The sequence below is a fragment of the Olea europaea genome, chromosome 23 (assembly GCF_002742605.1).
Source record: "Olea europaea var. sylvestris chromosome 23, O_europaea_v1, whole genome shotgun sequence".
In the NCBI taxonomy this organism is placed as follows: Eukaryota; Viridiplantae; Streptophyta; class Magnoliopsida; order Lamiales; family Oleaceae; genus Olea; species Olea europaea.
The window spans coordinates 11,738,749-11,751,393 of NC_036259.1; the positions used below are offsets into that span (position 1 = coordinate 11,738,749).

Below are 12,645 nucleotides of genomic sequence, written 5' to 3' on the forward strand. Positions count from 1 at the left end.
CTTGAACAAACCATTTATAGATTCCGCATTATTTGTAGTCATGATATTGTAATGTATCCCGGTAAAATGCGCTCTAGCCTAACATTGAAAATCTTCTTCTAATAGGTACTCTTTGATGCCCTCATTTTTACTGCATAGAGCTGCCATCTAGGACTCAAATTCGGTTACAGTATAAGCCTCTGACGCTGCCCTAAACAAAGTTGCAACATCACACCGTGGAAAATTTGTCTTCAAGTTCTTTTGCAAGTGATATGTACAATTACCATAATGAGCAAATCGAAACACATTTCTAACTCCATTTTTGATGCACTTTGCACGGTCAGATATAATTACAAGGTTATCCGTATCACCTGTTATTAACCGCAACTTCTGAAAGAACCAAGTCTAGGATTCATCATTTTCCGAATCAACTACTGCACTCTTGAACAAACCATTTATAGATTCCGCATTATTTGTAGTCATGATATTGTAATGTATCCCGGTAAAATGCGCTCTAGCCTAACATTGAAAATCTTCTTCTAATAGGTACTCTTTGATGCCCTCCTTTTTACTGCATAGAGCTGCCATGTAGGACTCAAATTCGGTTACAGTATAAGCCTCTGACGCTGCCCTAAACAAAGTTGCAACATCACACCGTGGAAAATTTGTCTTCAAGTTCTTTTGCAAGTGATATGTACAATTACCATGATGAGCAAATCGAAACACATTTCTAACTCCATTTTTGATGCACTTTGCACGGTCAGATATAATTACAAGGTTATCCGTATCACCTGTTATTAACCGCAACTTCTGAAAGAACCAAGTCCAGGATTCATCATTTTCCGAATCAACTACTCCCCATGCGAGTGGAAATATTTGAAAATTTGCATCCTGAGAAGTTGCTATGAGTAGAGTACCTTTCATTCTCGATGTCAAGAATGCACCGTCTACAGAAATTATCTTTCGCATTGAGTTCACGAACCCATGTATACTTGGTCCCAATGCCATAAAAAGGTACTTGAAGTGCCGATCATCATTAGTATGAATGAATGTCAGTGTACCAGGATTTTGCATCTCCAAAACATGACAATACGCTGGCAATTTCGCATAACTCTCACGGGGTTTCCCATGAATCAGTCCAGAAGCAAAATTTTTAGCCATGTACGCTTTAGTATAGCTTACGGTTATGCCGAACTCTCGACAAATGTCATTAATAATGTCCCTTGGTCTGTAAACTCGGTTGGCATCTTCATACTTAGGAGCGATGTGGTTTCCAATAATCATATATGAAGCATGCCTATGATCTCTGCGACGAAAACTCATGGAGCAAGAATGATGACCATTGTACTTTCGAACTTCGAAAATGGGACTTTCTACTATCTTGGTTGCCCGTAAGCGCCACTTGCAATTTTCATCAATACAAACAATTGTAGAAGTGCTCTTATTTGACTTCTTAACTTTGTACTCAAACTGGCATTTCACAACTAGCAACTGTAATTTTGATATTAGGTCATATTTCGATGGAAACAACTGGTTGACTCGCATATCTAATCGTTCCGGAATTTTTACTGATGTCTCGTAACAGAGCAAACTTACACTTTCAGATACAATCTGAGTACATTCAACATCATTACCATTCACTATATCCCTACTGCAAGGTTCATGCGTGCGTAACTCAAAATTATTGTCATCTGCCACAGGAGAATTAACTTCGTCATCTACCTTTCGGGGACTATCTTCACTTACGTCAAAACCATTACAATCTACAAATATTCCATCACCATTGTCATCATTACCATCGTTATCTGCTCGATCTTGTTCCTCCTCGTTGTTCATATTTTCAATTTATTCTCCACCATCTATTACTAATAAACATCCTTCATCACCAAAATCTTCCTGATTCTCAATAACTTCATTTAAAATACTTACACAAAGAAAAGTTTCTGTACAGGCAGATATAAACCACTTTACGTTATTGTTACAATCAATTATAATTGGTGCAACTGGAGCTTTAGACATTATCGGGACAAGAGCTGAAATCTCCATTTTGTATAGACTCGTATCGATATTCAATGCCTCCTTAACTTTATCATATAGTTCCATGTAAGAAATTGTTTTTGCAACAAGAATAGATATTGTTTTCCCTTTGCAATTTCCAGAATACTTCCATTTCCATCCACCTTCAACTGTCTGCTCATATTCAATTGGATAACAAACTGATATCCATACCATGTCCATGGTGTCCATAACCTGTAACTCAACATATAAATTTCATCAAATTTCAAACATCATACAGTATTGATAATGATATGTACATTGTCATGGATTTCAGAAAACGATATCTATGTCGTTCACAATTTCATAAAACGATATGAATGTCGTTCTGTACTGAAAAAATCAAATACACGTTTCACGTGAAAACAATGTGAAAAAAGCCAATCATCCTTCACCACTTTAAATTTCACTTCAATTAATACTAAGGAATACAAATAAGGGGTAATGAGAATAAGATTGGGAAGTAAACCATTTAAAGATCCAATCAAATCATAAAATAAATTCAAAATCATTATTGAAAAATGAACACCACAAACACCTATACAACAACATGAACGGATGATTCAAAACAATGGAGAAAGAAAGTGGCTCAAATATCGAAAATTTACCATACCCTCTCTTCTTCTCCAAATGCCCAATAAAAATATAGCAAGACTTTATTATTCACTTCAACCAAATGAATATTCAAGAGAATGAGAATGTAGATTTTGTGATTTCATTAAGTAGAGAAGAAGATGATGATAAGAAAATCAGCATGGAGGCATCTACGGTGGTTGAGTCGTTCTTAGAGGAGGGAGGGAAGGAGATTAGGGTTGAAAGGAAATTGAAATGAAAATAAGGGCAATATCATCATTTCACATACAAGGATATTTTAGTCTTTTACAAATTCTATTTTCCATATTTAATAACTTTAGGCCTTTCAACTAAAAGTCTTAGTTCTTGGTCTTTTTGAACAAATGTTTAGTTTGACCAAACCTTTTAAATGAATCCCCCAATAATTAACCAACGATTTGTCCTATAAAGGAACGAATTTCGTGAAACGAGTTGAACCACATTTCTATTAAGTAAGTTGGCTCGATTCATCCTCTATACGGGCGCAAATCGACCTTGCCCATTTAACACCCCTACCTTGTCCCCTCCAAATCGGACAATTGCCATCTTAAAGTTGGCGCCACTGCCACCACCAATACCCTGACCTCACCTTCCCGGGTTGCCCACCAAATTCAAACCACCGCCGCTACCCAAAACTCACATTTGGTCCAGTGTTATACTAGCGAAATCGACTACAAAACCACGAAGAAGGCTTATATCCCTTTCACTCTTCTAATGTTTCCAAAGAGAAATCCTTTCTTATGGCTCGAATAGTACTGAAATATGCGAAAAGTTTGCTGGGAATACAACTGAGAAATCTATAGTCATAACAGTAGATGTAGAAGGCGAGGAGTTAAGTACAAGTGTGGAGGAAACTGAAATGGATAAAGAGGAGGCAGAGAGAGAGGACATGTAAATCCCTAAATATTCAGGAAAAGAAAATGGAATTACGGAAGACTGTTATTCTGCTGCTGTGGATCTTCAATGGGATTCTAAACAGGCTTTCTGTGGTGTTTTGGATTGACATAAAGGAGACAGGAACATTATGAACAAATTGGCAAAAAGAAGATAAGAAGATGAGATGAATGAGGCATATGCCACCTTGCACTACCTGTTTAATCCAATGGTAGTGAAGAGAATGTGGTAGCTTGAGATGATGCTAATTTCATACAAAGAAGATATCCAAAATTTTGAACCTTAAGAACAAGGTCAAGGGGAAGGGATGTCATGGCTCCCACCCAAAACCAATGCATTCTAGAATCTTTTGTAGCCTTCTCCATAAACTCAGCACATAGAGGGAGGAAAAGGGGAGTTGAAGATTGTTAGCCTTGGTGCAAAACAGAATTCCCCCTCTTTTATCTTCTTCTCTCTCTCTCTAAATCTGAATCTGAATTCTTCACTTCTTCTCTGAATCTGTCCTTCACTCTCTCTCTGTTCTTCCTCTATACTGTTAGTTTTGCTATAATTGATCTTCATTATTGCAGTCAATATATTGGGTACTGATTTACTTTCAAGTCTCTAATCCATTCTTAATGTTTAATTGAGTTTGGTATAAAGTTGAAGTCCAACCATTACATTTTTCACACTCCATCTCTCATCTTCCAAAAAACCTAACAATCTACAATTTGTGCTGTTGAGAGAGAACAAAAAGTACCAAATTTAATACTGTATCCAAGTCCAACACACACAATTTTTGTATCTCATTTTCGTGCTTGACCATTTACAATAAGGAAATTTGCAATTATGGTCTCCAAACTATGCCACTTGTTGCACGTGGGTTCAATCCACTTTCTTTTTGGCATGCAGGTCTCCAAAATTTTTGTGCAACTAAATTCTTTCAAAAAGACTAAAATTATGTTAAATAGTCACACGACCTTGACATGATCACTTTAGATGGGTACTATTGTCGATTCAAATAGTTTCGAGAGATAACAATAATGGTCACAAGACTTGCACACAGTCACTTGTCTATTTAACCGTAATTCAAAAATTGGAGGAAGAAAAATGGTAGATGGGAAGGAAAATTGAAGAGAATAGAGGGAAAATATGTGAAATTTTTGAAGAATATGAAAGATTTGAAGGTAAAAATGGATAATTTCATGGTGTTATGTGCTGCTTATCGTACCCCAAAACCTCATCCGCCCAAGAACAATTGAGAAATTTATGAAGAATTTGCCTTAGAGAGACGGAACAATTTCGCCCTGCTCTTGCTCGAGAACTCAAAAACTACTAGAAGATTCACGTCAACTGGATATAACATCGATATTGTTTTATTTGTAATTGTATTTATGAGAGAATATTCATTTTTTTTAAAGTGAAAGAAATTTCTACATTTGACATAGTTGTCTCAAGAATCTTGGTATACTGTACACATTGTCGATTTTGAAGTACAGTCAATTTTTCCAGTAGGATCTCCCTCATATTTATTTTTACGGTATGTAGCTCGATGTTTTTAACTGACTAGTTAGGTTAGGAATGAACCTTCAGAGATGTAGCAATATTTTGTAAGTAATTTGTCAAACAAATTTCATGTGTCAAAACTATAAAATTTTGTGCTCATGGGGTTAATTTCATTTTGATCATTGAACTTTTAATAAAATCTTAATTATATAAACCTAACTTTATTTTATTTCAATCATATCACTGAAATTCAATGTTACTCACTCAGTGATGCATGTTACTAAACTTATCGTGACACCCCCTCATGGCTTCAAAATTTAAATAAATTAGGTTTAAAAATCGACATTAATTTAACCAACGTATTCATTCAAATATCTATTGATCTGTGGTTTCAAGATTTTGTAGCCACAGTGTGATTATGTGGCATATTTACCTAGAAATAGAGGTTAAGAGAGGATTGAGAAGTTACGTCTAGTAAAAGGATTAGTTGAGTGACTAACATTGAAAGTAAATTGAAGTGCATTATCGTGAGTTCAATAAATTAAAGTAAGTGACCTAATTGAAATTTAAGTTCAATGACCGCAATGAAGTTAACTCATTGTTCTTATTACATGTAATTTCGCAGTTGTCACGAGGATTTTCAACTTTGTTTTTAGCATTGAAATCTTCAACTTTTCTAGTTAGTAGTACTCTCTGTGTGTGCGTGTGCGTGTGTCATTATTCCACTAAATATCCTATGAGTGGAAAGATTAATAATCTTTAAATAGATGAATATATTAAACTTGAACTTCTTAATTTTCCTAATTCCAGCTTCGATAATGAATTGACTTTGAACTTGAACAAGCTTATCAATATCCCGAAGATTCTAATGGCAAAACAAGTTCAAATTCCCCCTTTTCTACTTCAGGCCAAAGTAAAGAAGTTTGTGATTGTAAAATCATAATTGTTTTTACTAGAGAAGAAGAATTTATTCAAGAAATAATTGAGGAAATCGAATATCGTAAATTATAGAAAATGTTCCATCATCTTCTACCCTCTGCATCCAAAATATCGGTAACACCATTTCCAAATTAAGATATGAAATCTCAAATTGTTATCCTTGAAACGTCAAATAAAAGATGTTCGAATGGAAGTTGTTTTCTTGAAAACTTAAACTATAGAGGAAGAATACATTCCCGATCACGAGTCCTCTTCAGAAGATGATACTTCTCATAAAACCACTCAAACTAAAGAAAAAAAAAATATTAATGTTATCAATCATATTCAACTTAAAAAATGATATTGCACTGTGACCATTGTGGTCAACAAAGCGTTCAAATTCATGATGATAAACGCATATTGATGATGTGAGTTTTAGAAATGATAATTATTATTATTATTATTATTATTATTATTATTATTATTATTATTATTATTATTATTATTATTATTATTTCATATTTTAGCAATTAATCCACATGAATGCAAGTATCAACGTGCGAGTTGCATCACTAAACTACTACTAGAAAATGTGTAAATCATTTATAAATTAATTAAACTTTATTTTCAACTACACACTTCAATTGGACTCACAAACATTATTCAATTATCCATCACTCATTTTAATTTATTAATTCTTCCCCAGCAAAAACGTTACGAATGACCTTTGTTATAAAATAGATGATCGGGTAACTTCATGATATGATAATATAATTGATACGGATTTTAAAACTTGATTAGAGTTGCATCACTAAACAATGTAAGTCCATGTTTGACATTCATTGTTTGGAGAAAATAGAGTTTTGAAGAGTAATTTTTAGGAAAATATATGGTTAAAAAGTATGAAAAAAATTTAGGTTTACATGCGGAATATTTTATTTTGTGAATATGTAATTAAAAATTAGTATATAAGAAAAAAAAGTTTGAAAATAATAGTTGTCAAACAGGGGCTAAATGTTAGCCCCTATTTAGGCTCCATTTTATTCAAAATACATTTTTCTTTATTTTCTTTTTAATTTCACATTCTCCAATAAAATAACGGTATACATAAATCCAAAATTTCTCATTCTTTTTAACTACATATTTTTTTGAAAAAAAAAAATCACTATTCCAAAATATATTTTTCCCTAATTTTGATTTTAATGAAGCTGAAACAAGGACTTAATGTCAAATATGATTTTCCGTTAGGAAATTGATGATCGAGTAACTTCGTGATATAATTGAAACGAATTTTAAAAGTTGATAAGAGTTACATTACTAAATTAACTAAATTTTAAGGAGAAGTATGATTTTCTATTAAGAAATGGATGATCGAGTAACTTCGTGGTATAATTGAAACGATTTTTAAAGTTTAAGGACGTAAATGAAAGGTATATTTAATTACTCGACAAACAAACAAAAAAGTTAATAAGGTAACACCAGTTTCAATTCTCTATTGCCATGGCGATGGAACCGGAGTCGGAACAATCTCCCAAGAATTCCCCAAATAAACGTCTCAAAACCCTAACTCCAACTCTAGATGATTGCGCACCTCATCAATCCCCACCCTCTTTGACTTCCAAAGGAAAATCCAAAATTGAAGAAGATGAAATTGAATCCACTGATTGCTGCGGGATTTGCTTATCGGAATCTGGTGGTGATTGCAATACCAGTGTCAGCAGAGGATGCATTGATAGCTGCTCCCATTACTTCTGCTTCGTCTGCATCATTGAGTGGGCCAAGGTTGAGTCCAAATGCCCTCTTTGCAAGCGCCGATTCTCCACAATCCGACGCCCTCCCAGGCCCCCCATCTTCCCCTCCGAACGTGTTGTTCAAGTCCCTGTTCGTGACCAGGTTAGCTGTTGTTTGATTTGTTATTTCGTTTTTTGAAGTGTAATTTGCTCTTTGAAGAATTAAATGGATGTTGTCATTTATATATATGCGAAGCACTTGATGAATTGAGAATGGCATTCCCTTATAACTAATTAACTGAAGGTATACGAATTCATCAACAATGTTCTCAAAAATTTGGTAATAGTGTTGTGAAATTTCATATATTATTGATGGGAGGGAGGCCTGTTTTAGATCATATATACATTTCCTAAACTTGCAAATGAGTGGTCATCTTTTTCTATAAAGAAACCTTGAAGATGTTCCAAATCACCAGTGGCAAACGTTGTTATGATGTGCGTTGATGATGCTTTTAATCGGCATGAGCTACAATTATACTAAAAGAACCTTCCTCGAAACTAGAGGCACTCAAACAATAATTTCCTTTTGTTTGTAACCTTACGGTACTGACACTTATATCCTTCTAAGTCACAAAAGGCATCTCTTTTTAGGTTTTTTAGACCCATTTGCAACCTATATTTGCAATGGGACCAGTCTAGATGTACAAAAAAAAATTTTACTGACCTCCTACAGATAACACACATTGGTGGGGTGGGTGGTTTATTTTTTGGAATAAAATAGATTTCTGTGAAGCCTCTGGCAATGGTTTGTCTGTACACTTGGATTTTTCCATTTGGCAATCCCTTTTGGTAAAGTAACATGATTCCTATCTTGATTATTAACCACATCTTTTCTTTCGTGGCATCATATTAAAATGTGGAATTTTCACCTCCCATGACTTCATAAATTGAACATATATTATCTTTATAGCCAATGTAAAGATCACTCTTGGAGATATAACACATAATCGCTAATTGTTGGTCTTCTCTTTTTTGTGGATCTTCTTAAACCCCCATTACATTTGGATTTTTGAAACCCTTAGAGAGTCTTTTAATTCATTTTGAACATTTTGCATGTAGGTAATACTCCCAAACTTAAACACTTGTTTGTCCTCAAACAAAACTATCAGCTAAATAACTACGAACACACAAGCATGCAAAAGATAATTGGTTGGACAAGCTTTTTACCTCAGGATTCGAGATTTTGATGTTTATTTCACAAACATGCTTCAAGTCATACTATCAAACCAATATCTACTCTTTCAGTGTAAAATCGATGTGTGTGTGAAGAATTAAGTAATCCATCATGACTGCACAAGTTATTTCAACACCCGACCCTCTGTGGTCAAATATACCCTTACATTTCTTGTGTGATTCTCACACTCCCAACTTTATTCTTTTTCATTCACTCCCAGTATGTAACCTAAGGTTAGAATACTTCATTACTATTCTCACCCTCTCGAGTTCAGTTGGACGTTAGTAGTTGCAAGTCAACACTTCAATGAATAAGGATTCTCTTATTATTTGATTGCTTTGACCGTCACAATTCAACTAGCTAATTATCCTTCATGGAAAGTCAAATTCCCTCAAATAAGCGTTGGGGCTTAACCAAAGTATTTTGTGGTTTTGCTCTTTTCATGTACCTGCTTTTTTACAAGGTCACTCATTTTTATTTATTTATTTATTTATTTTTTTGCATTCTCTACATTAAGCTTTTTTTATGACCCCTGTAGTAGGCTTTAGGCCAATGACTCATGAGTCAGACGACTTTAGGGCACTAAGTTTTAAACACCCTTACAGGTTTACTGACCCAAGTTAAAAGAGCTTCGAAAAGAACAGTTTTTGCTTCGAATGCAGTTTCATCTTTGATTGCGTTCTAAATGACCCCTGTAGCGAGTTTTAAGCTAATGACTCCCAAGTTAGATGGCTTTAGAGCACTAGGTTTTAAGATACCCTTTCAGGCTTAATTACTTTATTCATGAAGACTTCAAAGAGAAGCTTTTAAATTTCAAATGTATATGCCTTGATTAGTGCAATGTCCCTTATCACATACTTATTCAAACAAATTGATCCCCAACTTAAGACTTTCGCCTAGTTTTATCATGTTTGTCTATGACAAAATTGACATTGTCAACAAGTTTTCACACATGGAATCCAAATTCACATCCGCATCTTCCTAAAACTGTAAAGTCGTCTCCAAATTGTGCTAAATTTGGTCTAAGGATAAATAATTTATTATGGTTTAGGTAAAGCATCTATGTGACTATGTCCAATTAAATCAACTTATCTAACAAATGAATCAACTCGTTTCATCACAGTGTCAAACTTAAGTTTAGTGCACGTATAATATCAAGTTTTGTAAAGTTAAGTTTCAATCAATCTAACATGCATCTTATCCACAGTCCATAAATCACCACCAAATATCAAAGTAAAACATAATTGTAAGCCAAACTTTTCAACTCACACAAAAATTTTAGGCAGGCAATTACACAATTAATAATAATACACTCCCCCAAACTTAAACTAAACATTGTCCTCAATATTAAACTTAATGGAAAAGGCGGAAGACTTCCCTGAAATGTCAATATTGCCTATGATGTTATGGTGCCTTGGTGTTGAATTTGATCGAATCTTCTTCTACGTTCTCCCCAAACTTGAGATTTATCCCGTGTTCTCCTTGTCAATGTTGGTTCAAGTGTTCCACGACGTTATGTCCCTGAAAAGTCAAATTTAAAATATTAGATACATAGAATAATGTTTATTTAGCTCAAACATCTAATAATCAACTTAGTTACTTAATGACCTAAGGATAAAAGGGATATGGGTGATGACTCGTAAATAGACTAATAAATAAACTAAACTATTCTATAATTTGAAAATAAAATAAATAAATAAAGGAAAGGTTGGGTTGGGTTGCCTCCTAAGAAGCGCTTAATTTAAAGTCTTTAGTTAGATTTTTGCACAAGTGCTTCATAGCACTTTGAATATGGCTCTAGAGCTCCTGTTTAGCTTGCTTAATTTGACTTTGTTCCATATCTCAAACATCGTCCAAAATCGTACATTTTCATTTTGAATATGGTATGACCTGCCTAAATTGCTCGCTTCGAACTCAATCAAACATACTTCGATCTTCTCATCGTCTTTAATCACAAATTCAATGAAGTTCGATGTTTGCACGCTAATCCCATCTTCATTGCAATTGATTTGTCTAGCTCCTTCTCGATTAATTCCTCCATTTCTACATGTTCTGCATCTTTAGTCGTTAGTTCCTCGGGTTGAATGGAATCCTTCGTCGGCATGTTATTTGGCTCTTCTCGAATTATTTTATCTCCAATCTTTTTACATTTTTGCATGATGATGTCTCCCGTAATTATTCATTGTAATCAAAATATTCTTCATATGGATAATCGAAGATATGTTCTCTTACTTCCACTGGAGTTGCCAAACACGAGAAATTTTTAGTATAATGAAATGAACCACAGTATTTACATGTCGGTCAGATCTCTTGATAAACAATTGATTTGATGTTTAATCCCTTCGGCCAACCATCCTTATCAAATTCGATACGCTGATCATATCCCCATCTTTTAAGTTCTTGTCTAATTAGGAATTCTCCAAAGAGTATGTCACCTTCATTTAAGTTGGACTCAATCATTGTGAATATTTTTTTTTGGCCTCTTGCTTCTTTTTATTCCCTGTCGATGAAACAAAGAAAAACAAATAGATCCATTGAAAAAAAATCAAACAAAAGCAAGAAATAATTAAATCCAATATTAAGGGAGTGTTTGAGCCATATTATTTTGGTAATAATGCATTCTTGAATAGTATATTGATGGAAAATGTGTGGTTAAAAGATAAGGAAAAGTTTTTTATCAGCGTGTAATATTATTTTATTGAAAAATGTGTGGTTGAAATGATGTCAAATCACTATTTAAAAATGTATTTTTTTGGAATAATGTGGCTCAAACAGGCTCTAAATAAAAGTAGTCCCCAACAACGGCGCTAAAAAGTTATTATCGTTTTTATATCCCGCAAGTGTAAGGATTGTAACAAGTAGTAAAGTGGATCTTTTGAGTCCAAATTGCCTGCGAAGACTGTACTTTAATACATAATTTATTATTTCTAGCGTATATTTGATAAAAAAGAAAAGAAAAGAAAAGAATAATGATTGGTTATGATTTTGAATATAACTACCTAACAATATGTGGGTGCACATAAAGAATAATTGAAAATTCAAATAACAAATGAATATTAAGTCTTAAATCAAGATTCATGAAATCTAAGGTATTGTTTAGTCGAATTCTCTATTGTATTCAATTTATCCCTTTCGAGTTCTTATTGAGCCTATTTAACCACTTCAATTTCATATATCTCTATGCGAATCAAACTTAGTTAAACGAAATAATAGTTCTAAGAATTCATTTATGACCACAGTAACTAATATAGGTATCTCTACACGTTATATTAATTTACTGAATTTTAATATGTGGTCTAAACAAAGAATCTGCATATCTACGTAATTATTGTTCATGAAATCATTGAATAATTGATCAGAGAATTTAAAGCATTAAGAACATAATTAAAATCAACACATATGTATAAAGGAACTTGAATCTTGAATAAAAGAAATAAAATATCTCAAAAGGTTACATTGTTCGCCCTAATAATAAATTTAGCTATTCATGATAATTGAAGAAAGACAAAAGATAGAGTTCATGTAGAAGCCCGAAAAATAAAATTAAATTAGGCTCATATTTTAATGTGACGATTTAGCATCAGGAACCTAGCCTATAGATGAACCTCATGCTCGACCCACATTAGAAATGAAAGCTCAATATTAGTCCAATATATTTTAAAATGAATTTATTTACAATCTTATGGTGGTTCAACGCGCAACCCAAGTTCAGCCACCATACATGTTTTTAAAAATTAT

The 12,645-nt window shown here is 33.6% G+C and overlaps 2 protein-coding genes across 2 annotated transcripts in view; one reads left to right on the forward strand and one right to left on the reverse strand.

Moving 5' to 3' along the window:
- Positions 1–498: 498 nt before the first annotated feature.
- On the reverse strand, positions 499–1,815 carry LOC111372026. The gene has a single exon (XM_022994163.1). The coding sequence runs from the start codon at positions 1,813–1,815 to the stop codon at positions 499–501; it is 1,317 nt and encodes a 438-aa protein (XP_022849931.1).
- A 5,628-nt stretch (positions 1,816–7,443) lies between these two features.
- Positions 7,444–12,645, forward strand: part of LOC111372027 — a 16,386-nt gene continuing 11,184 nt past the window's right edge. The window contains exon 1 of the mRNA XM_022994164.1: positions 7,444–7,836. Within this exon, the coding sequence (XP_022849932.1) occupies positions 7,444–7,836 (393 nt within the window). The remainder of the gene's footprint in view (positions 7,837–12,645) is intronic.

Excerpts from the sequence above, each read along its gene's own strand:
- LOC111372026 (XM_022994163.1), bottom strand. The coding sequence starts at position 1,815 with ATGAACAACGAGGAGGAACAAGATCGAGCAGATAACGATGGTAATGAT.